The sequence below is a fragment of the Diceros bicornis genome, chromosome 4 (assembly GCF_020826845.1).
Source record: "Diceros bicornis minor isolate mBicDic1 chromosome 4, mDicBic1.mat.cur, whole genome shotgun sequence".
NCBI lineage: Eukaryota > Metazoa > Chordata > Mammalia > Perissodactyla > Rhinocerotidae > Diceros > Diceros bicornis.
In genome coordinates this window covers 34,993,372-35,015,957 of record NC_080743.1, presented here as the reverse complement: position 1 = coordinate 35,015,957, position 22,586 = coordinate 34,993,372, and the positions used below count along the sequence as shown (strand labels likewise).

Below are 22,586 nucleotides of genomic sequence, written 5' to 3'. Positions count from 1 at the left end.
ACTAAATGAGGTTTAATTATTGTTTAAAATATAATTTAGAATATTATAATGTAGTATATAATACAAAGGACTGTAGAAGGAATTTAGATTCTTGAGTCTACATCAAAATTTGCCAATGAGTTAGTGAGTTATCTGAAATATCTGGAATAGATCACTTAAAAACCTTATTATTTTATGTTAAAAACAATAGCGTTTAAAAAAAAGAGCAGGAAAAAAAAAGTCCATAACCCTATTACCCTAACAAAACTATTACATTTATATATTCTTTTCTAGTCTCTTTACATAATAGAAATATTGTCATAAATATTTCATATCCAACTATTTTTCACTTATTAGATTCGATATCCATATATTTTATAGTCCTTAATAGTTACAATTTGTAGAAGTTACAAAATTTTTCATTCAAGTCAATGCAAACATTTCCTGTTAGACATAATGGTTGTTTCATTCTTTTAGGTAATTACAAGCAATGTTATGATCAACATCGTTATGTAATATTACTTTCTTGTGTATTTTAGATTATTTCATGGGCTAGAGTCCCAGAAGTGAAATACATTCATGAACAAAAGCATATGAATATTTTATATCTCATAAAACATATCTGGATATCCAAATTGCTTTCCAAAAAGAATGAATCAATTTACAATGCCATCAGCAGTATATGAATACCTCTCAAAATTAAAAACTGTTGTTGTTACCATTTGTTATGGGTTGAATAGTCTAAACCTCCAAATTCATATGTTGAAGTCCTAACCCCTATTACCTCGAAATGTGACCTTATTTGGAGATAGGAATTTACAAAGTTAATCACATTAACATAAAGTCATTAGAGTGGACCCTAATCCAATCTGACTGGTGTCCTTATAAGAAGAGGAAATTTGGACACAGACAACGCACAGAGGGAAGATGATGTGAAGATACAAGGAGAATGCGAAGTAAACATGACCATGGCCATCTACAAGCCGAGGAGAGAGGCCTGGAACAAATCTTTCCCTCCCAGCTCTAAGGTGGAGTCAACTCTGCTAACACCTTGATTTTGGACTTCTAGCCTCCAGAACTGTGAGACAATACATTTCTGTCATTTAAGCCACCCAGTTTGTGGTACTTTGTTATGGCAGTCCCAGCAAACTAATACATTGGTTTTTTTGCTATTAATAAATAGCAGACTTCTAGTACTCACTATGTGCCATGCATTGTTCTAAGTGCTTTAACATACATATTTCATTGAATCCTCATATCAACCTTAGGGGGTAGGTGCTATTATTATCTCCTTTTTACAAACATAGAAGAGAGTGAGGCAAAGAGAAGTTAAAACTTATCCAAGGGAATACAGCTAGACAATGAGCAGAGATGGGATTTCAAGATAGCAGTTCTGGTTCCAGCATCAGTGCTGTCATTCACTACTGTGCTGTCTCTTATGATAATTTAGTAGAGGAAACAACAGTGACCCACTTTAATATGAATTTGAGTACTGGTAAGATTGAGTGCTTCCCTCATGTTTATTAAGGGATCATCCATGTATGTCCTTGGGCAAGCTACTTTTACCTGCTGTTCCTATTTCCTGTATTGTGAGCTAGGGATAGAAGTACTAGCCTCTGGAAAATGTCTGTCAAGTAATACACAAAGGCAAAGAGCTTTTTAATTCATTTGATATTAAATATATGAAAATAATTGGATAATTAATGTTTAGTGGTTTTACTCTCAGAGATTTAGCTATGTCAGAGATTTAGCTAAAGTCAGAGGAATACATACAAAAACGGACATAGGTGAAAATGACTATGAATGAATAGGCTGCTTCAAATGCACAAAGAAGGTGTGAAGAAAACCTATTTTTGCAGTTCCTGATGAGATGGCAAAGTATCCTAGGCTACTGCCTCCCTTCCCAAAGTCAACCCTGGAGAAACTACAGAAGTACATGTAAGGTATTGATTTGAAGAACTCACATGATATTTGGGGAGAAACTGATGAAAACACATGATATATGACCAGCCACTCCCGGACTTCTACTCTACCTCGGCTCTTCAGGCTGCTGTGTTAGAACCTCAGGAGACTGTCTCTTTTTAGCGCTGAACAGAGTAGCTAATAATCGAGGGAACATGAGCTTATTGGGAAAAAATAAACAGTAGATACAAGAGGAGTCTAACTACTATAAAAGAGAGAGAAACCGAGCAACATATTCCACATCAAGCAGAATTATCGGAACACATGAAGCAATAATATAAAATAAGCAAAAAGATATCCTCAAAGACATAGGCAAGATATTATTAATATGAAACAGGAACAAAAAGTCATTAAAAATGACTAAGCGGAGATGTTAGGTCTGAAATTTCTAATAGTTGAAATAAAAAACAATAGGGACTAAATGGTAGATGAATTCAGCTGAAGAATGAATTAATGAGATGGAAGATCAGATTGAAAATCCTCCAGAGGCAGCAGGAATGGGTAAAAAGAGAAAATAGAAGAAAAGAGCTAAAATCTATGGGGTTAGAAATAAACAAGAAGATATCTAGATAACAGTACTCCCAGAAAGCAGAAAGAGAAGGAGAGGAAATATATGAAGAAATAAAATGATAAATATCCCAGAATTATGAAAGACCTCAGATTGAAAGGGCTCATAGCGTGCCAAATGAAACAAAGAAAAGTTAGAGTAAAATCCCAAATTAAGACAAAGAGATGGTTCTAAAAGCTTCAAGAAACAAAGAGTAGATCACCGCTAATGGAGTAAGATGTAGGTCAATAAACTTTTCAATAGCAATAGTGGAAACAGGAAGTCAACAGAACAATAAAAAAAAAGTGATAACATCAAATGCTGCAGAGGATGGGGAGAAACTGGATCTCTCCAGTTTGCTGGTGGGAATGTAAAATGGTACAACCGCTTTGGAAAACAGTTTGGCAGTTTCTTATAAAACAAAACATGTACTTACCATACGACCCAATCACATTCTTGGGCATTTATCCCAGAGAAATGAAAACTTATGTTCACACAAAAACCTGTATATGAATGTTCATAGTAGCTTTATTTGTGTTAGTCAAAAAATGGAGACAGGTCAAATATCCTTCAACATATGAATGGTACAACCATGAAAGCGAATATACTTAGCAATAAAAAAGAATAAACTACTGATACATGCAACAACCTGGATGGCTCTCAAGGGGAGTTATGCTTGGTGAAAGAACCAATCTCAAAAGTTACATTCTATATGATTCCATTTATATACATTCTTAAAATGACAAAAATATAGAGATGCAGAACATATTAGTATAGTCAACCCTCTATATCTGCAGGTTCCACATCCGCATATTCAACCAACCATGGATCGAAAGGCCTGTGATGATTGCATCTGTACCAAACATGTACAGACTTTTTTTTCTTGTCATTATTCCCTACAATACAGTATAACAACTATTTATATAGCATTTACAATCTATTAGGTATTATAAGTAATCTAGAGATTATTTAAAGTATGTGGGAGGATATGCATAGGTTATATGCAAATACTACACCATCTTATATAAGGTACTTGAGCATTCTTGGATTTTGGTATCCGTGGGGGTCCTGGAACCAATCTCCATTGATACCAAGGGGGAACTGTAGTTGCCAGAGACCAGGGTTGGTTGGTGTGACTATAAAGGGGTAGCACAAGGAAGACGTGATGGTGATGGAACAGTTCTGTATCTTGATTGTGGTAGTGGTTACATGAAGCTATACATGGTGTAAAAATGTACCAAACACACACACACAAATGAGTTAATGTAAAACTGGAGAAAAATAAATATAGTCTATAGTCTAGTTAACAGTACTATATTGTCAACTTCTTTATTTTGATATTGTAGTACAGTTCTATGAGATCCTCAATGGTGGAAGCTGGATGAAGGGTTCAGGGTACTCATGTATCATTTTTGCAGCGATTAGTCTCTAGTTGTTTCAAAATTAAAAAGTTAAAAAAATTTACAAGCACATAAAGCAATATATGTTTTGGAAGACAATAAATAAATATACAAGAAATCCATTGGAATATCTCTAAGGGGAATGGGTAATAAAATGAAATAAATTATCATTAGCCTTGCATTGGCTGGTGATGATAGCGTGCCATAGAATAGGAATATGATGAGCTTCAAAGAGGTTAAAAAAGTATATCATTTTAACTCTGTATACAAATAAACCTTTTTACAAAAAGTATTTTCTAAGAGCCTAGGTTATAGAGACAGACAGACTATGGATGAAATCCTAGCTCTGCCACTTAGTAGCTATGTGACTGCGCTAGCTACTCTGCTTCAGTCATCTTATCAATAAAAATGGGAACAATATAACTCATGAATGCCCAATGTCCTTGGGAGTGTTAAATGGGAATAACACAGGTAAAGTAGTTAGCACAATGCCTAGCACATAGTAAGCACTCAATTACTAGCAATTATTATTATAAATGCACCCACCAAAATTACCTTTCAAATTGGCTGACAAAGATATAAAATTTCATCTTTCCTTGAGAAACTAAAACCAAATTGGTAAGCTGAGAAACTGTTAATATTTTTCATTATTATATTCTGAAGTTCTACACATAAATAAAATATTTGTCAAATAAATGAACAATTACAAGGTTTAATTTCATCTCATCAGTAAATCTTTCCTATGTGAAGTTATGTACCTTCATCCTTCATGTTTCGATCTATCTGTGGCCCAGCATTCCTTTCTCGGAACTGTATGCCCTGCATGTGTCTTTGCATAGCCTCCTGTATTACTTCAAACAATGGTTGATCCTGTTTGAGACATAATGAACGTTACCTCTGTTAGAAATTACATTTCTCTTATCTTCCCCCAAATCCCACAACTTATGTTTTGTAAAAACATGTATTTTCCTTTGGAAGGAGAAATGGGGATCAGGAGTGGGGCTGGGGAAAGCAGCAGCTCCTACACCAAATAATACAGCCCACTTTTGGCATATGAATATTTAACATATTGTAGTTTTGACTATTTATGTTTGTGACATGAAATAATGCGTAATTTTGCTGAGACATGAAACTGAATCTTGTGAGCTAATATAGTTTCTTACAGTGAATTGTTCAGCTAATAAATGAATCTAGCTTATAAAGAAATCCGAATTTTAATTTGGCATTACCGTTCTTACTCATCTACATACATAGTAATAGTGATAAATTATATACTAAAGTGGTACTTCAGGTCAAAACTTTTTTTGACAAATGTTCTTTGTATACTTTACGTTATAAACATCATGGGGACACAAATCTATATTAGCCCTGAGGTAGTTTAGAAGTCCCCCACAGTAATACACCAAACAAACTATAACATAAAGGCAGCTCAGAAGTGGCAAAAGTACAGTATCATTGTACATCATTGACTGGGAAAAAACCACTCAAAAATGTTTATTTATTCTTCACTGTTCATAAGATAAACTCTGAACTCCCTGGATTGGTAGTCAAGGCTCTCCACAACCTCGTTCACTCTCCCCACAACCTCTTACTACCCTGCAGGTGCCCTACAACAAAAGCCCAACGAGACTGAGCAGTGTGTCCTAAACTATGCTTCCATTCACCCTGTTTTTTTGTTATTCCTTTCATCTTTGATGTCCTCCCATAACTTTTCTCATCTCTGCTGAAATCCCACTCACCTTTTAAGGTTCAGTTTAGCTGAAATTAGCTACTTTCTGAAGTCTTCCCTGAGACACACCTACTAGATCATCTCTCTCCCTTTTATGAGACTACATAACATTTCCCACACACCTCTTTCTGCAATGACCATATTATATGGACATCATCTCTTCTACCATGTTGCAAGCTCTTTAAGCAAGGAGTAAGTCTTATCTCTGCAATCTCTCATGGTACTAGCAGGTGCTAAATAGGTACCAATATTTGAAGAATGCTTAAGATTCAGATTCTTAATTATATATGTATTTTTGTATTAGAAGCTAAAAGTCATTTTTCAGGAAAAAAATTATTTTAAAAAATGATTTTTACCACTGTGCCAGCAGACAAAGGAACAGAATCATCTGTAGGATACATTCTGGAAACCGGGCACCTGAGAATGTCTAGGCCATTTGGAGCAATTTTACAGTAATCCTGAATACACTGTAGCCACCACCACACAGCATCCCGGCAATTGTATCTGGCGTAAGTTCCTTCACCCAGGAGATTAGGAATGAGACCGTGTCTTAGGGTACCAGCAAATGCTAAAATAATATTCCTAAAACAACAGAATTAGGTGGATCATTTGACATGAAAACAATCACTTAAAAAAACTGAAGTCACTTTTGGTGACTATTATTTCAGATGCATTTTCTCTCCTGCCCTTATTGCTTTGTATTTTCATGCAGAAAGTGGTCACAATATGATAGAACAAGCACTGAATTAAAAGACAGAAACCTTGATCCTAGCCCTGGCTTTTTCTTTTAAGAATCTGTGTAACTTATCCTCTCTGGGATAGTTTTTTCATCTGTGGCGTTAGGAATTGGACTGGTTAATTTTTAAGGTCCCTCACAGCTTTAGATCCTACTTTTGAAATCCTTGGTATTTCAAAATCTAAGTAACAATGTGAACTTTATTATTTTAAATAGTAGATACTAAGAGCAAAGCAAATTTATAAGAAAATAAACGGGTGAAAGCTGACCTTGAAAAACATGATCCATCAAAAACTGGTAGGGGATAGTTTATCTTTTAAAGTATTATTCTACTTTCATATACCAAATGACAACTTTGTAAGATGGCATGACATTCTAAAAAGAGGATGAAACTAAGAAATAAGATGGCTGAGGTTTAAATCCTAGTGTTGCCATCTATATGACTTTGGAAAAGTCATTTAAAATGTCTAGGCCTCAGTGCTTTTTGGCTAAACCTTTTAGAAATTTAATTAATTCTATATCTCAGTTTAATGCCCATCTCTTAAATAATAGTGCAATAGGAAACTTATTTTCTGCAGTATAAAAGTGTTAGTATGGACAGTGACACTTCCAGTCGTAACCATCCAGAACAATGTCATATACTTGAAAGTTGAATAAGAAGACCTCTGTGCATGACCTCTACAGAGTGAGGAGGTAGGAATACCTGTGGTAGAGAGAGCCATGTGTCCACCAAAAGGGCTTTCCTACATGGCCCAACCTACCTTACAGCTGGTCGTGGCCAAATGACTGCATTCTAAGGCAAAAGAATGTGATGGAACTGATGTATGTTAAGTGCATGGAACAGGTGTATTTTCCCCAGACTCTTTCCCTCTCTGCCAGCTGACTGGAGAGGCCTTGGAGGCCCTGGAAGATGACAGATCCTCAAGATGAAGGAGTCGGTGTCCCTGAATCACTATGTGGAAAGCTGCCTCCTGAACACCCATATTGGATGAGGAGCAAGAAATAAATTTCATTTGTGAAAAGAAAGTGAAAAGAAAGATTGAAATTTAAGAGTTTATAATTTACAGCAGCTAGCACGGCCCTAACAAAAACATTATGCTCTGAAAATCATCTAGATCAGGGGTGGCAAACATTTCTGTAAAGGGCCAGATAGTAAATATTTTAGGCTTTGTTGGCTATATACGGTCTCAGTCATGTATTCTTCTTCTTCTGTTTTTAATGACTCGTTAAAAAGTTAAGAACCATTCCTTGCTCACAGGTCATACAAAACAGGGGACAGGCCATAGTTTGCTGACTCTTGAACTAGATAGTCATGTAAAATTAAGAAGCAGAAATTTTTGATACTACATAGAAGTGATAATTGGGAGCCCAGATAACAATGAAAACAATAATGATTAAAAAAACTAACATTTATGTAATGCTTAGCATGAGGCAGATACTGGTCTAGATGCTTTAACTATATTAGCTCATTTAATCCTCATGAAAACCCTGTCAGGTAAGTACCACAACCATTTTACAGAGAGCATAAAGAGGGTAAATAATTTGTCAGCTGGTAGTTTGGAACCAGGATGCCAAATCCTGGCAGTCTGGCTCAAACCCAAGTTCTTAACCACTATACTATGCTGAATCCTGATGTTCCATTTCCTGCTTCTTAGTCACAGTCATTTTGGGGCATTTCGGGAAGAAGCAAACAGCCTCTCAAATTTCTACAATTCCATACTGGTATCTTAAGTCAATAAGAAAAGGTCTTATTATATTAGGTTAGCAAGGAAGAATATAATACATTTCAGATGCCCACTCAGAAATTTTCAATTTTGAAAGGACAAAAATAAAAGTTTTGTCATTTGAAGAGGCAAACTTCAGTCATTTTTCTGATGACATCGAAACAAGGTATATCATGCAAAGGCTTTTTTTGCTAAAAGTCTTAACATGTAGAGCAGTGCTGTCAAACTTTAGCCTTCGGCTGCTGAAAATCACCTGGAGCCCCTGCAAAAACCCAGATTTCCACCTGCCAACTCTGCCCCTTCTGCCCCCAGGTTTGGATTCAGGGGGTCCGGCATAGGGACCAGGAATTCACATTCCTAACAAGCTCTCAGGTGACGGTGCCACTGACGGTTTGTGGAACACACTCTGAGTGGCACGGCTGTGGAGCTTTTCTTTTCCACCTCTGATAAATTCATTCATATTATTGTGACATAAGAAAATGCCATTTTAAGTCTATAAAACATACAACTGAAGGTTACATGGCCTGACAACAAATAGAGGAAAATCTGATACTATAATTCTTTCTATAGGACTCAAAGAGCCAGCAGTGTCTTCATTATAAATGGACAAAAATGGTAGACTTTCAAATTTTACCTAAAAGTTCATCTGAGTTCTTATACGTTACTTAATTCAGGCATAGGAATTTTACTCTCTAGTGAGTGATGTTAGTAACATAGTTATACATTTTTTAGTTTTGCTGAAATAAATTAGCAAATGCTGAAGATAACCTGACCTGTAACATGAGAGACTAGAATTTAGTAACTTCAAAGATTTTCACTCCTTTGAAATTCTATGATATTATCAAATGAACATGCAAAAAACAAACACTAAAGGAAAACATACCCCAGCCCCCCGCCCCCCGCAATGTTGAGAATAGATGGATAAGAAGGAAAGTTTGAAGAGCATGTGTTTATTCAGACACAAACTTGCCTTGCAACTTTTTAGAGATCTCCTACCTGGCCTCTAAATAGCGTCCGGTAACCAGCAGTAGACCTCTAAGTGCAATGAAAGTATCCCTTCCCCAGCAGCGGAAAAGACCAGCAGAAAAATGAGGTAAGCCTAACAGAAAACACAACAAAGTAATATGTTAATAATACACGCAAGCCTATGGACTCTATTACCATGGACCAGTTGGTCTAAACCTGGGGGACTATAGGACTGAGCTACAGGGAGTCTGCAAACCCTCTAAATTATCTGCAAAATGTGTGTCTATACTTATGTCAACTTTTGTGCAACGAGATTTCATATTCTTATCAGATTCTTCAAGGAATCTGTGACCAAAAGAGATTAAAAACCAGAGCTAGAGAGTGGTGCTTATCTGAATTGATTCGAATGTGTAAATCTTTAAACACAGACGAACTTTCTTTTAATAAATTAAAGATTAAAATTAGAGATCGAATAGTTAACATAAACAAACACTTAATATATTAATGATATATTTGAAAAGATTCTACTTGCAATTTAAAGGCAATAAATTAATCTAAATGTGAAATGATTACCTTAATGATACACAATTAAATATGTTTATTAATCTATCACTCTAGAGTCAAACTTTATTACTAAATTTCCCCTTAATTCAAAACAACTTAAAAGTGTTACACTTTGTTATCCAGAAACAGTTTTTACAGATGAAAACAAGGATTTCAGGTGCCAAATAACTTGAATATTCTAGGTAACTGCAGCCTTTAGGCATGAGATAAAATAGGATGACTGACGGATAAAATCTAAAATTTTACTTTTAGACTGAGTTTGGTTTCTTATAAAACATGTAAAGAAATACAATTATCTATATTTGTACTAAAAACAATAAACAGTAGGAAAGTAAAGCAAAGGAAAATGGCATTTCACTCAAAAAAAGAACTGTGCTAAAGTACAAATATAGCAAATATTTCAGGAAGCGAAAACTGAGGACATAAAATGTACACAGCATTCATTCATAACTATCTTCTAAGCACTTAACACTATCTGACATTACTTTGTTTGTTTTCTGGTTTGTTAAATAAATGATTGTCTCTCCTCAATAAAAAATCAGATCCCTGATAACAGAAACCTCATCTGCCTTGTTTACCAAAGTATATCTATCATTGAAAATTGTAACTGGTACATAATATGTCATTATAAAAATTTACTGAATGAAGAAAAGACTAATTATAAAAGGTAAATTGAGAGGTGAAAGAATTTGACTTAAGAAAATTTTGGCAATTTCTAAGTGTACTTTGCAATTGAAGTTTCTGCTTATTGGGTCTTCACCTTCTTGGAGATTAGATATTATTTTCTTCTAAGAAGGATCAGAACTAAAGGTGACATTAAACATTTCTTTCTACATCGTCTCCAAAATAATGGTGCAAAATTTCCCTCAATGCTTTATGTATTATTTATACATGGTTGATATATATGGTTTATATATGATTGGTGATAATTTTGATGATGACAGTAGCTAACATATATATAGCACTCTGTGCCACAAAGACTTCCTGGTACTTTAATCCATTTAACACCTTGTATGAAATATGAGTATAGACAGATTCAGGAGTGAGTTTAAGTTGGTTTGTCCTGAAACACAGGCAGTATGTCTTTGTTAAAGAGTCAAAACTATAAAATCTCTAGCACTCATATGAGGAAATGTTTGTGTAACTTTTTGACCTCTAAGGGTATATGACTTATAGATCACGTATCTTCTGAGTGATTTCTACCTTGTCAATTATTATAAAAGCTTACCATTATAATTTTTTTTTGCACTATTATCACCAAAGGAAGGTGTTCCTGGCCTTGGTATTCATTTTAAAATGAACCCAAAAAACCTATCTGCAAATCGGAGTCTATTTTGTTAGTATGGAGTATAGAAAACACTCCTTTGGGATGCTAGAAGCAAGTATCAGAACTTCTATTTATATTTATTAACTTACATTTTTAGTTTCTATTTTTGTTTTATACTCTACCTGATATGTAGGTATAGCATATATTATAACATATTAGTATATCATTTATGATATCAGTATATTTATTTTGGGAGTGCTCAACAGCAGTGCATGATCAAAACTGCTAAGATCATTATTCTATGTATAAAGCTTTTAAACAGTAGGCTTTAAAACCAAATACTGCATATCAATTTTTTTTTCCACAATGGCCCAGTTCAGTTTTATGAGCATCCATATGGATTCACGGGGTAAAGATAAGTACCAGAAGGAGAGCAAATAGTTGAGTGAAAATCTAAAGCACAATTATGTAATTAAGACATTCAGAGGGTTCATAGGATCATTCTAAATAAAAAGTTAACTTCTTTTTTGGTTGTTGGGTCCCACTAAGTCTTTTTTCTTGGTTTAAACAGATGCAAATTTAATGGTAAACAGAAGAAATCACATAGACAATACTATTACTTTCATCCTGCAATTTGGTATTTTTCAGTTTAGTTTGGAAAGTTCTAAACTTCAGTGGTCTCAAATATTAAGTACTTTCTAGAAATAGCTTGAAATATATTAAAGAGAAAACAAAAGCCAGCCCTTGGCCTATTTTGCTTACTTAGATTCAGGTTTTAATACTACTTGCAAGCAAGGATGCCCAACAAATATAGCTGAAAACATCTGATTGCAATTAGACACATAATAAAAAATTATTTAACATTTGTTTTGTGTTTGTAACTTGTAGAGGACCTTTACATGATCTCTTGGTAATTACAAGGTTGGGTTAATATTTAAAAATTGGGAAAGAAGTATAACATTAGAAAAAAGGGTTGTAAAACAAATCTGATAAGAAAATACAAAATGTCGAGTTGGAAAAAATAAAAACATGCAGAAGAAAAGGATTAACTAACCACAATAAAAAATGCACATAAATGCCTGTTGCACAGTAATAATTAAATAGTAAGCATGGTTATAATTTTTACAAGTGAGTATCTATGAACTTGTACTACGCAGTAACATAAAATCTTGAATAACATCATGAGTTTTTTTTTTAAGTAATCATTTCCCCATAACTTCTCTACTTTGAATAATACTGACTTACACATTTTCTTCTTACAGTATTGACTTACACTTGTATGTAATTTCTTACCTGCAGCTAGAGACCCACAACATTGCTCCTTTTCTTTTGTGATCTCATTTACTCTATACGGTACATCTGTAAGGGAAGGTGAAAGAAGTGGCAGAGAAGGGAATTTTCCTACTCCACACAATTGGACTGACCCCAGTGACAGGTGTTTCACAAAGGTAGAACCATTTTGAACAAAGCTGTAACAAAGGGACAGAGTTCAAAATATTATTTGTAGAAATGCAAAAAATTTTATTATTTATTTTAAAAAATGTTATTGTGGTAAGAATATTTGAGATCTACCCTCTTAAACAGATTTTTAAGTGTACAATACTATACTGTATTTATAGGCACAATGTTGTACAGCATATCTCTCGAACTTATTCATCTTGCATAACTGAAATTTTATACCCATTGATTCAAAAATTTTTAGCAGTATTATTTTACTTAGTTTCTTTCCTTCAAATAATTTCTCTACACAAATGTGTAACAATGGTAATATGAATTGAAAAAAATATTCAATCTGGTTAGATTTCAGAACTGCTTTCATTTCACCCAATATTCTAGCTAGCTTTAAGTCCAAGTCCTGTTGTGACACAAATGGTAGGAATGAAGTTTAGTTCTTTCTGAAATTATCCCCAAATCAATTTGGTGGCTCTTCGCTAGTACATTATGATCTGTGGTTTCATTTTAGGGAAATTCATCATTAAAGGCAAATTTCATTCATAATAACAGCAGAATATTTTTCTTTTAATTAATGAACAACTAGGAAAAGAACTGTGTATGTATATTCTCAAAACTGTATCCATTAACTTAACAAGTCAATGAATAAATAGAAACAACATAAAACAATTAATTTTCCCATCAACATTTTTCTTTTTTTTTTGGTGAGGAAGATTAGCCCTGAGCTAACATCTGTTGCCAATCTTTCTCTTCTTGCTGAGGAAGATTGGCCCTGAGCTAACATCTGTGCCCATTCTCTTCTATTTTATATGTGGGACGCCTGTCAAGGCGTGGCTTGGCAAGCAGTGAATAGGCCCGTGCCCAGGATCCAAACCTACGAACCCTGGGCTACTGAAGCAGAGTGTGCAAACTCAACCACTACGCCACTGGGCCTGCCCCTCAACATTGTTTTTTTTTAGCTTTATAGAACAGATTTTAATATCTGTGTTTATTTTTGTATGCTCCAGATTAAAGGATGCTAATAAATTTACTATCCACTTACACGCTTTTTCAGCTCTATGAGTCTATGAGAACTCCTCATGTTTTGATCTTTTAAGAGCGTTTATCAACTGACTCTGATATGGTTTCTACACAGACATGCCATGCCTATTTACTCAAGATTTGTTGGGTATACCTTGACATCTGCTTCCATGCTACGTCCAGAAGAGTGGTGTATGCACCAATTAATATAGCATCGAAGTAACATGGAATAAGATAACGTGGGATCTGCTTCAGGTAGCAGAACATAGCCTGCAACCATTTACCAACCTGTGATAAAAATAATTTAAAAAGTTAATTTGGTGTGTTTACAGGCTAGGCATATTTTAAAAGGTAAATCCAAACATGTAATGCTACTATCTAGTAGTCTATCAACCGTATTTCCATTTATTAGAACTGAAAGATGATAAAGATTGGAGGACAATGTTTCAGGTTAGAAATAATGTAAGTATTATATAAGATGGTAATATAGTTCTTATTGTGCCCTTGTTTCTTTGGACTAGAATATAGCTTTACTTACTTCAGCAATAGTTCCTGATCGTGAAATAAGCCGGCCACTGACATAGTCAATCATCCAATCTCCAGATCTCAAATTGTCACAAAAGGGATGCCCCAAGTCATTCCTTGGTCTTATTTCTGCCAATACGGACATTAATCCTGAAAATTCAGAGAAATATCATGCTGTATTACTGGCAGAGGTAATATGTTCCCACAGCTGGGCTGCTGCTAGTCTCTCACGATTTAGGGTGAACACATATAGAGGCAGATACAATGGCTGCATAGTCCACAGTACACTTCCCAGGGTTGGAGATAAGAGTGGCAACACTGGCTTGATAATGACGGGGATACATTCTGAGAAATGTGGCATTAGGTGATTTTGTCATTTTGTGAACATCATAGGGTGCACTTACACAAACCTAATGGTATAGCCTACTACACACCTAGGCTATATGGTATTAATCTTATGGGACCACTGTCATATATGCGATCTATCGTTGACCGAAACATCATTATGCGGCGCATGACTGTATTTAGTTAGAATTTAATTAATTTTATTATGTATATAACATATTTTGAGAAATTAAAATATAAATACATAAATTTAAGATACAGTTCTTTTCCTCAAGGGGCTTACAAATCTTTGGGAAACAAAGCTTAAAACAAAAAAACTAGAAAACAAGACAGTATGAGACAGTATAAAATAATGTTCTACATATGCTCTAGCATTTTCAAGAAAGGTAAATATTGCACAGTAAATAATTAGTTCCATTTGTTGAATAGTGGAATGACACAATGGAGCAGTGTTTTAGAAAACAGATCTGATGATGACCCAGTGGGATGGAATGATTTGTTGAAGAGGTAACAAGAGGTTGGAAAACTAGTTAGTTGGTTTTGTAGATAAGACTTAGTCCTAGAATACAGTGATAACTGTGGAAATAGAAAGGATATGGTATGCCAAAGAGAACAGAGAAAAAAATTCACATCATAATTACTGATTGAATATTGAGGATGAAAGGAGCAGATCCAAAATGGATTCCTGGATTCCAACATGACTGAATATGTAGTATTATAAGATGTAGGGAAGTAGAGAAGGAGAATTTTGTTTAGGGGAGAGAAAGGTCAATGAAGTGGTTAAGTCTGATTTAATTTTAGGTTGCTATTAATAGCCTGCTGGAAATATTAAACTGTCAGAGGGAAAAGAGATTGGTATAAAGTAAAAAATAAATCAGGTAAGGGCAATTATATTTAGAAAGGATGAGTAAAATCATTTCATGAGAAGTAAAGAGAATTAGTAAAGAATCAGACTTAACTTGAAGAAAGAAAAAGGCCAAAAGGAAGTTCACAAGTGTGGTCTTAGTCAAGTAGGAGTTCAATGGCTCAGAGTGGAAATGGAGTCGAGATCTGCTTAAGACTGGTAACACAAACATTTCTTTATTATTCACAGCACAAAACATTTTGTGTTGAAAATGAGAAGATTTTAGGAAAAAAATAAAATGTCATTAGTGCAAAATGTCTCAAAAAAAGTTATTGAGAGCTTCTTATGTGCTTGGTTTCTTATGTGCTTGGAAGGTATAAAAGCTAAAAAATATGAACCCCCAAAAAGGCAAACATTCTTCTTTCCTGAGGTATAATCTACTTTGTAGAGTTTTAAAGCTAATAATTACTTATAATTACTATACATTAAGTGTTGTCTAAGTGCTCTACGTGTATTAACTCATTTAATTCTAACAGTAACTCCTTGTAGGTACTGTTATTATCTCCATTTACAGAAGAGAAAACTGAGTGATGGAGAGTTTAACTACTCCAAGGTTATACAGCTAGTCAGTATAATGCGGGGAGTCTGATTCTAAGCCTAACTCTTAACCACAATAATAAAGATTCATAACATACATTATGCAAATTACTAAAATAAGGCAATATATTTCAAGGGCCAAATAAGAAGTATAGTAGATAAATGCAATGCGTGTCCGGAGGGCAAAGAAATTACTGTGAAAAGCAATAGTTAAGGAAGGCTTTACAGAAGACGTAAGAATTGAATTGGCCCTTCAACATGGGTTAGATGGACAAAGAAATAAGGAGGAGTTGAAAAGGAGGCATGATAAGTGGGAAACTATATGAACCAAGAATACATGTGATAAACCAAATTTCCTCGAAAAAAATCTAAGAAAATATTACAAACCAGATGGATTAAATTGATAGTTAAGTATTTAGTTCCTGTATCCTATCTTACAACTACTCTAACTACATAATATTTTACTATAAGTTCTCTTTGTAGGATAAAACAAATACGCAATGAAAAAATATTTCCATTTAGATGAAAGTATTATATTTACAACCTAGTCTCATTTGGGACCCAAATAAATTATCTCATTTAATGCTTTAAAAAGCCTATGAATTAGGCAACATTATTCACCTTTTATAGAGGCAGAAATTGAGGCACAGAGAGGTTAAGTTACTTCCCAGAGGTCAATCAATGAGTAGGTGGCAGAGCCATAATTTGAATCCAAGCAGTCAAATTCTGAGTGATACTCTTAATTCTGTAAGAAGACATCATATAACTCCACCCTACCCATCCCCAAAAGCTTAACTATCCTTATACTTGCTTACCTTGGAGACCTGCATATTTAAGAGATGACCAGTTTGGTATGTTATAACATCCTCCACCATCTTCTTGTTCTTCTGATTCACATCGGTAAAGTACCTGATTTAGCTCCGCCAAAGTTAATTTAGACGCAATACTAAGAATTGCAAAATAAAGAGAACTGGTTAAATATGCTGAATACTTGCTCTCAACAAAAATAAAAAAGAAAATCTGAAGCATAACCAGAAGTTGTCTTGGCAATGTATGTTTTAGGAACTCAGCATTATAATAGACATCATAAATAAAATATATTATAAATAATAATTAAAGAATAAAACATGCTAAAAATTGAATTAGAAGCAACATTTCTTCCAAGCCAAGGAAATAATCAAGTGCCAAATTTTATTAATTAGAAGGATGCTGGAAAAATCTTTTGATTGCTATATCCTTTATTTATAAATTTGTGTTTTCAATCTTTCTAGTTCAGACTTAGTTTTTTCCCTCCTTTATATTCTCCTTTGTGGGACATCAAGAACTTTTTATGCTAATTATCTTAAACTCAAAATACTTATCAAAGGACCAGTAAAGGGATAACCAAAAGTCACAGTTAACCGCCTTAGAAATCATGTAGTACTCAGCTTTTGTATTTCTCTCCTTTTCTCTTCTCTCCTCTCCTAAAGTTGCATTGCCCTTCAGCTTGGTTATTCAAGAAGCCAGAATTTTCTTTGGTAAAGATGCTTCTGGCTAATGGTCAGAAGGAAGTATCTAACTATCATGGCATTGATTTCCATTTGTAAAGCCAGCAGTGAGATTGTATAACCGACCACACCTGAATACGGCTGAAACCCTACTTCCTTGCACTTCTAGCTGCTCGGTAATTTCATTTTATATAACTGAATACATATCCCATTGAATGTTATGTGAACACATATCCTCTTGAAAGTACTTCTTTTTCTTTTAGTTCTGTCTCAACTTAGAAAATCGCTGTCAGCTGTTCTGTTTCCTCAGTCTCTGCTAGCCTCTCGGCTCACAGCTGGGACTGACCCTCCCTCTGCAGTATGTGAGTCTGAGTCAAATCTATTAGCAGCCTCAGTACCAACTCCATTCTAGGGCAGTATTGTTCAGCATGTAGCCAGTGAATTCCTTGCCTAAGAATTACCTGGAGACTTATTAAAATGCAGGTTTCTTGGCCTTGCCCCAAGATAATGTGAGTAGGTCTGAGGAGGAATCTGCATTTTATAAGCATTCCACAGAAACACAAAACTGCTTCATCACAGATTTTTTTAGAATGCAACTACTTTACTAAGTATAGCTTAAATTAAGAGTTAATATCCTTAATGATAAAAGCTCCAATAAAATAACAAAAACAATTGAAGACAACAGAAAAATGGGCTAATATGTAAAATGACATTTCACTGAATAAATACAAATGGCTGATAAACAAAAAAATGTAGGTTAATATTTAAAATAAATTAAAATGGGATGTCATTTTAAAGTATTTTATATTTACCAATTTGATTAGTAATAGCTAACACTTACTGATCACTTACTATGTGTCAAACACTGTTGTACATGTTTTACATAAATAAACCTCATAACGTTGTAGGAGAGACACTATAATTATATTAGGTAACTTGCCCAAGATCTTATTTCTTAGAGCTAATAAGAGTCTGAAATCGGATTCAAACCCAGCTAGTCAGGCAGCACAGTCTGAGCATATTCTATGCTCTTAAACATCACATTATAATAATACATACTCAGTGTTGGTAAGGATGTGAGATAATGGACTCTCTTACATAGAACTGAATATATTAACTAATATAATCTTTCTGGAGGGGATTTGGTAATATTAAAAGCCTCATATATATGGATATAGTCTAACCCAGAAATTCCATTTCTGGAAATTATCCTAGTCCTTATGACAGCAAACATAGATTGAGCACTTATTATGTGCTGTGCATCGTATTAAGTGCTTCATATGCAATATCTTAGTTAACCCTTACAAAATCTAAGAGGTAGGCATTATTACAAGGCCCATTTTCCAGATGAGGAAACGAGAATGAAGAGAGTCTAAATAACTTTTCCTAGATCATACTAACAGTGGCGAAGCTGGAGTTAAATCAGCCCTAAATTTCAAAACTCATACTCTTCGGTACTATGTGGGACCATCTAGTAAGGGAATAACTAAGGATTTATGCAAAGATGAATGTACAAAGACATACATAATAGGGAATAACTGGAAGCAACCCTGATGTCCAAAAAATGGAGACTGATTAAATAAATTATAGTAAAGCCATACATTAGAATAATACTTGGGCATTAAAAAAATGATGTAGTAAGGAGTATGATGTATGCAACTTAGTCTCAAATAGTTCAGAAAAATTTGTGTGTGTATGTATACAGAGACATATATATGTGTGTGTATGTATGCATGTATGTATCTATATCTATATATAAAGAGTGCATGAGTGTGAGAGAGCGTGCATGCAAGCACACATACAAATGATAAAGCAACAGGGCAAAATGTTAACAACAGGTGATGCTGACACTGCTGGTCCTGGGACTACCCTGTGAGCAGCAAGAATATAGAAGACCCTTAAAACTGCTTAAATCAGGCTTGTGGTAATTTATCAGTTATTAAAGTGGCAAATCTCCATAAAATAAGGCATACTTACGAAGCAAAAGGAATTTTTAATATAGGATCTGAATTGTCAACAGCAAGGCTCCCAGATTTAAAGTGAGGACTGAACTGCGTCAGATGATTTCGAAGAATTCCAACAGCTACTTGTGCATGTGGATCAAGACTAACTCTGAAAACATTTATTAAAAAATGGTTAATTTTTAGGAGTAATTTACTCAAAATCAACAGTATATATAAACTATTTTATTTATAAGCAGGTCAACAGTTTGAACTCTAATTAACATACCTGAATATAATAACACTTCCTGGGGACAAGTTTTCAAACTCTATTTCTTGAACATATTCATTGGGTCCTTTTGTGACAACTCCAGCTTGTTTAACAATTTTACTTTCATTAAGCTTCAAAAAAATTATATAAAACCATTCAATAAATAATTCTGTCTTTAAAATCTTAAACACAGTAGAAAGATGAGAGTCCCAAATACCTGAATATGTTCTCTAATTTCTACTGTGATATTTGGCATTCCATTGATTGAATTCTCATCCTTCCTATAAGGTATTGTATTTCTCTCAATAGTGCTAGCTTCAAGAACTACTTCTTCAATTTTGCCTAGAAATATATAAAAATTTTAACAAAATTTCATATTAAACCCTCTGAAATTGGGAATTGCTAAAAGCATTTGAAATCATTTAACTTAAAGTTGAATATGAACTATCAGTTAATTAAAAAAATACAAAACAGTCTGAAAGTAGATGATTCTACCCAAGATGCACTTTTCACACAATGCTTTTTAAAAAACAAAAATCACACCTTAATTAACAAAGCTTTATTTGAAAAGAGATCTTATCAAGTAATAATGGCTTAGCTCTGGAGAACAATATACAACATTCTTAATTTTGAGCAGAGAGAAAGTAAATCACTTAAAAGGCTTACATCTTTTAAAAATGGAATATTTCAGAAATACAAAAAGTAGGAAAAAATTTAAAACACTCGGATCCTATTACGTAGCTTAAGAAAACATTACAAATCCAACTGAAGCCCATGTGTACACTTCCTTCCCCTGCAGAGGTAGCCAGCAGTTTGGCGTTCACTGATCCTGTGCATTTTTACTATATACGTATGTTTCCCTGAACAACTCACATTTTTAATTTTTTTTGCTGAGGAAGATTCACCCTGAGCTAACATCTGTTGCCAATCTTTCTCTTTTTTTTTGCTTGAGGAAGATTAGCCCTAAGCTAACAGCTGTGCCAACCTTCCTCTATTTTGTATGTGGGTTGTCACCACAGCATGGTTAATGAGTGATGTAGGTCCACACCTGGGATGTGAACCTGCAAACACAGGTCACCAAAGTGGAGCATGCCAAACTTAACCACTACGCCATGGGGCTGGCCCTTGAACAACTTACATTATTTTCCATATTTCCAAGTTTTATTAAAGTGGATTCAAGTTATATATATATATATTTCTGGAACTTGCTTCCTATTGGACAACACTGTGTTTTTTAGATTTGTTCACATTGCTGTATTAGCTCTAGCTCATTTATTTCAAATGCCAAATAGTATTCCACTGTATGAATACACCAAAATGCATTCATTTTATTAACATTGTCACTAATTTTTCTCTATTATAAATCATGTTACAATAAATATTCTTGTGCAAGCAGTTAAGTGCACACGCTCTGCTGTGGCGGCCCAGGGCTCGCTGGTTCGGATCCCGGGCGCACACCGACACACAGCTTGTTAAGCCATGCTGTGGCGGCGTCCCATATAAAGTAGAGGAAGATGGGCACAGATGTTAGCCCAGGGCCAGTCTTCCTCAGCAAAAAAGAGGAGGATTGGCATCAGATGTTAGCTCAGGGCTGGTCTTCCTCACAAAAAAAAAAAAATTCTTGTGCATGTCCTCTAATGGAAATACATGAGAGGTTTTCAGATATATAGCTGGGAGTGGAACTGCTGGGTCAAAGGATATATAAAACTTCAACTTGTATTATTTAAATAATTAAGCTTTAAGCCATTAATCTGACAAGACAGGACCTTTTGATCCAGAAGTTCTCCTTCTTGAAATATATACTAAGAAAATGGTTCAAAAGAGAAAAGTATTCCTGGTGTATATTAAAATCTTAAATAAGAACACTACTAAACATTCTAAATAATATTAAAAAGGGAATACTAATATAAGAAAATATGAAACGTTGAACATAACAAAAATCACAATTTTGTTGACTGACAAAATGGAAATGTTTTAAGAATGATTAGTGACCAAAACAAAACATGAGATAATACTGTGCACACTGATTGCAGCCATGTAAAACTATACAGTACATTAGAAACAATCAGATGAGATTACAGAATATAAATTTGTGAACAGTTAAAAAAACTAATGAACATTTAACCCTAAAACTATTCATGTTGATAATTTTTAAAAATTGGAGTTATGCATATTTAGCAACTAGCAACCAATATAGAATATGAAGATTTTTATGGGAATCTTCATTCACTCAATTAATCAACAGACTTTGACAGTTGCTGTATTCATAGGAGCATGTTATGCTCTAATATATTATATATAATAATAAGTAAGGAAATAAAATACACACATCTAGAAAAAAATCAAGCAATGATAAAGATATACCCTCACGGATGTATTTTATAATTAAGTGTCAACGGAGTGATATAGAGAGAGACTATAATTGCTATAGAGATCATCGAGTACTTAAGAGAAAGCTTCTCAAAGGAGGTGGAACTTTAGTCCTTGAAAGACATAAAGAATTCATATATAGGTGGAAGTAAGACTACTCAGGGAGCAGTGAAAACATCTATTCGGCTGAAATAGTGGAGTGATGTAGGACTAGAAAGGTAGATGAGGTTGGATTATGAAGAGCCTTATATATTAAACTATTTTCCACTTTGGTTTACACGTGTATATGTATGAGCATACACATACACCAAAACACACTTAGACACACATACAAATATACATGCGTATACATATGTACAAACATGTGAATATACATATATATTTTCCTGGGTATAAAACAAATACATGTTCATTTTATACAAATTAGGAAATAAGGGAATGTATTAAGATGAAAACAAAACTATTTCACAACTCAAAAAATGTTAACATTTGAAAGTATTTCTGTCCAGATTTTGTTCCGTGTTGTAAAAATATAAGTTACCAAAAATTTCTAATTCTTTTTCTCAACTACATTCACACTTGCAATGTGTTATAATATATAGGATATATAGCAACAATTTAATATAACAGTATAATTTAATATAACAATATAATATAATCACAATAACATTTTTAGATAGCATTACCAGGGATGCACATTTGAGGTACTTCCTTGCTGTAAAATGAGGTCTTGGGATTCCTGAAAGCAGTTCTCGACACAGATACAACAGACTGATGGATGCTAGGTGAGTGTCTTGTTACTGCCACTATGTCTTCATCAACCTGATCCACATACACCTGAGAAACAGAAAAAGAGAGCAC

The 22,586-nt window shown here is 34.2% G+C and overlaps 1 protein-coding gene across 2 annotated transcripts in view; it reads right to left on the bottom strand.

The window, feature by feature from the left end:
* Window positions 1-22,586, bottom strand: part of AGL (amylo-alpha-1, 6-glucosidase, 4-alpha-glucanotransferase) — a 73,146-nt gene that overhangs the window by 17,484 nt on the left and 33,076 nt on the right. For both annotated transcript variants that reach the window (XM_058538617.1, XM_058538616.1), the window contains exons 17-27: window positions 22,412-22,562; window positions 19,573-19,697; window positions 19,374-19,486; window positions 19,122-19,256; window positions 16,473-16,603; window positions 13,885-14,021; window positions 13,501-13,634; window positions 12,168-12,343; window positions 9,074-9,176; window positions 5,974-6,199; window positions 4,647-4,758 (exon numbers count right to left, since the gene is read on the bottom strand). In XM_058538617.1, the coding sequence (XP_058394600.1) occupies window positions 4,647-4,758; window positions 5,974-6,199; window positions 9,074-9,176; window positions 12,168-12,343; window positions 13,501-13,634; window positions 13,885-14,021; window positions 16,473-16,603; window positions 19,122-19,256; window positions 19,374-19,486; window positions 19,573-19,697; window positions 22,412-22,562 (1,543 nt within the window). The remainder of the gene's footprint in view (window positions 1-4,646; window positions 4,759-5,973; window positions 6,200-9,073; window positions 9,177-12,167; window positions 12,344-13,500; window positions 13,635-13,884; window positions 14,022-16,472; window positions 16,604-19,121; window positions 19,257-19,373; window positions 19,487-19,572; window positions 19,698-22,411; window positions 22,563-22,586) is intronic.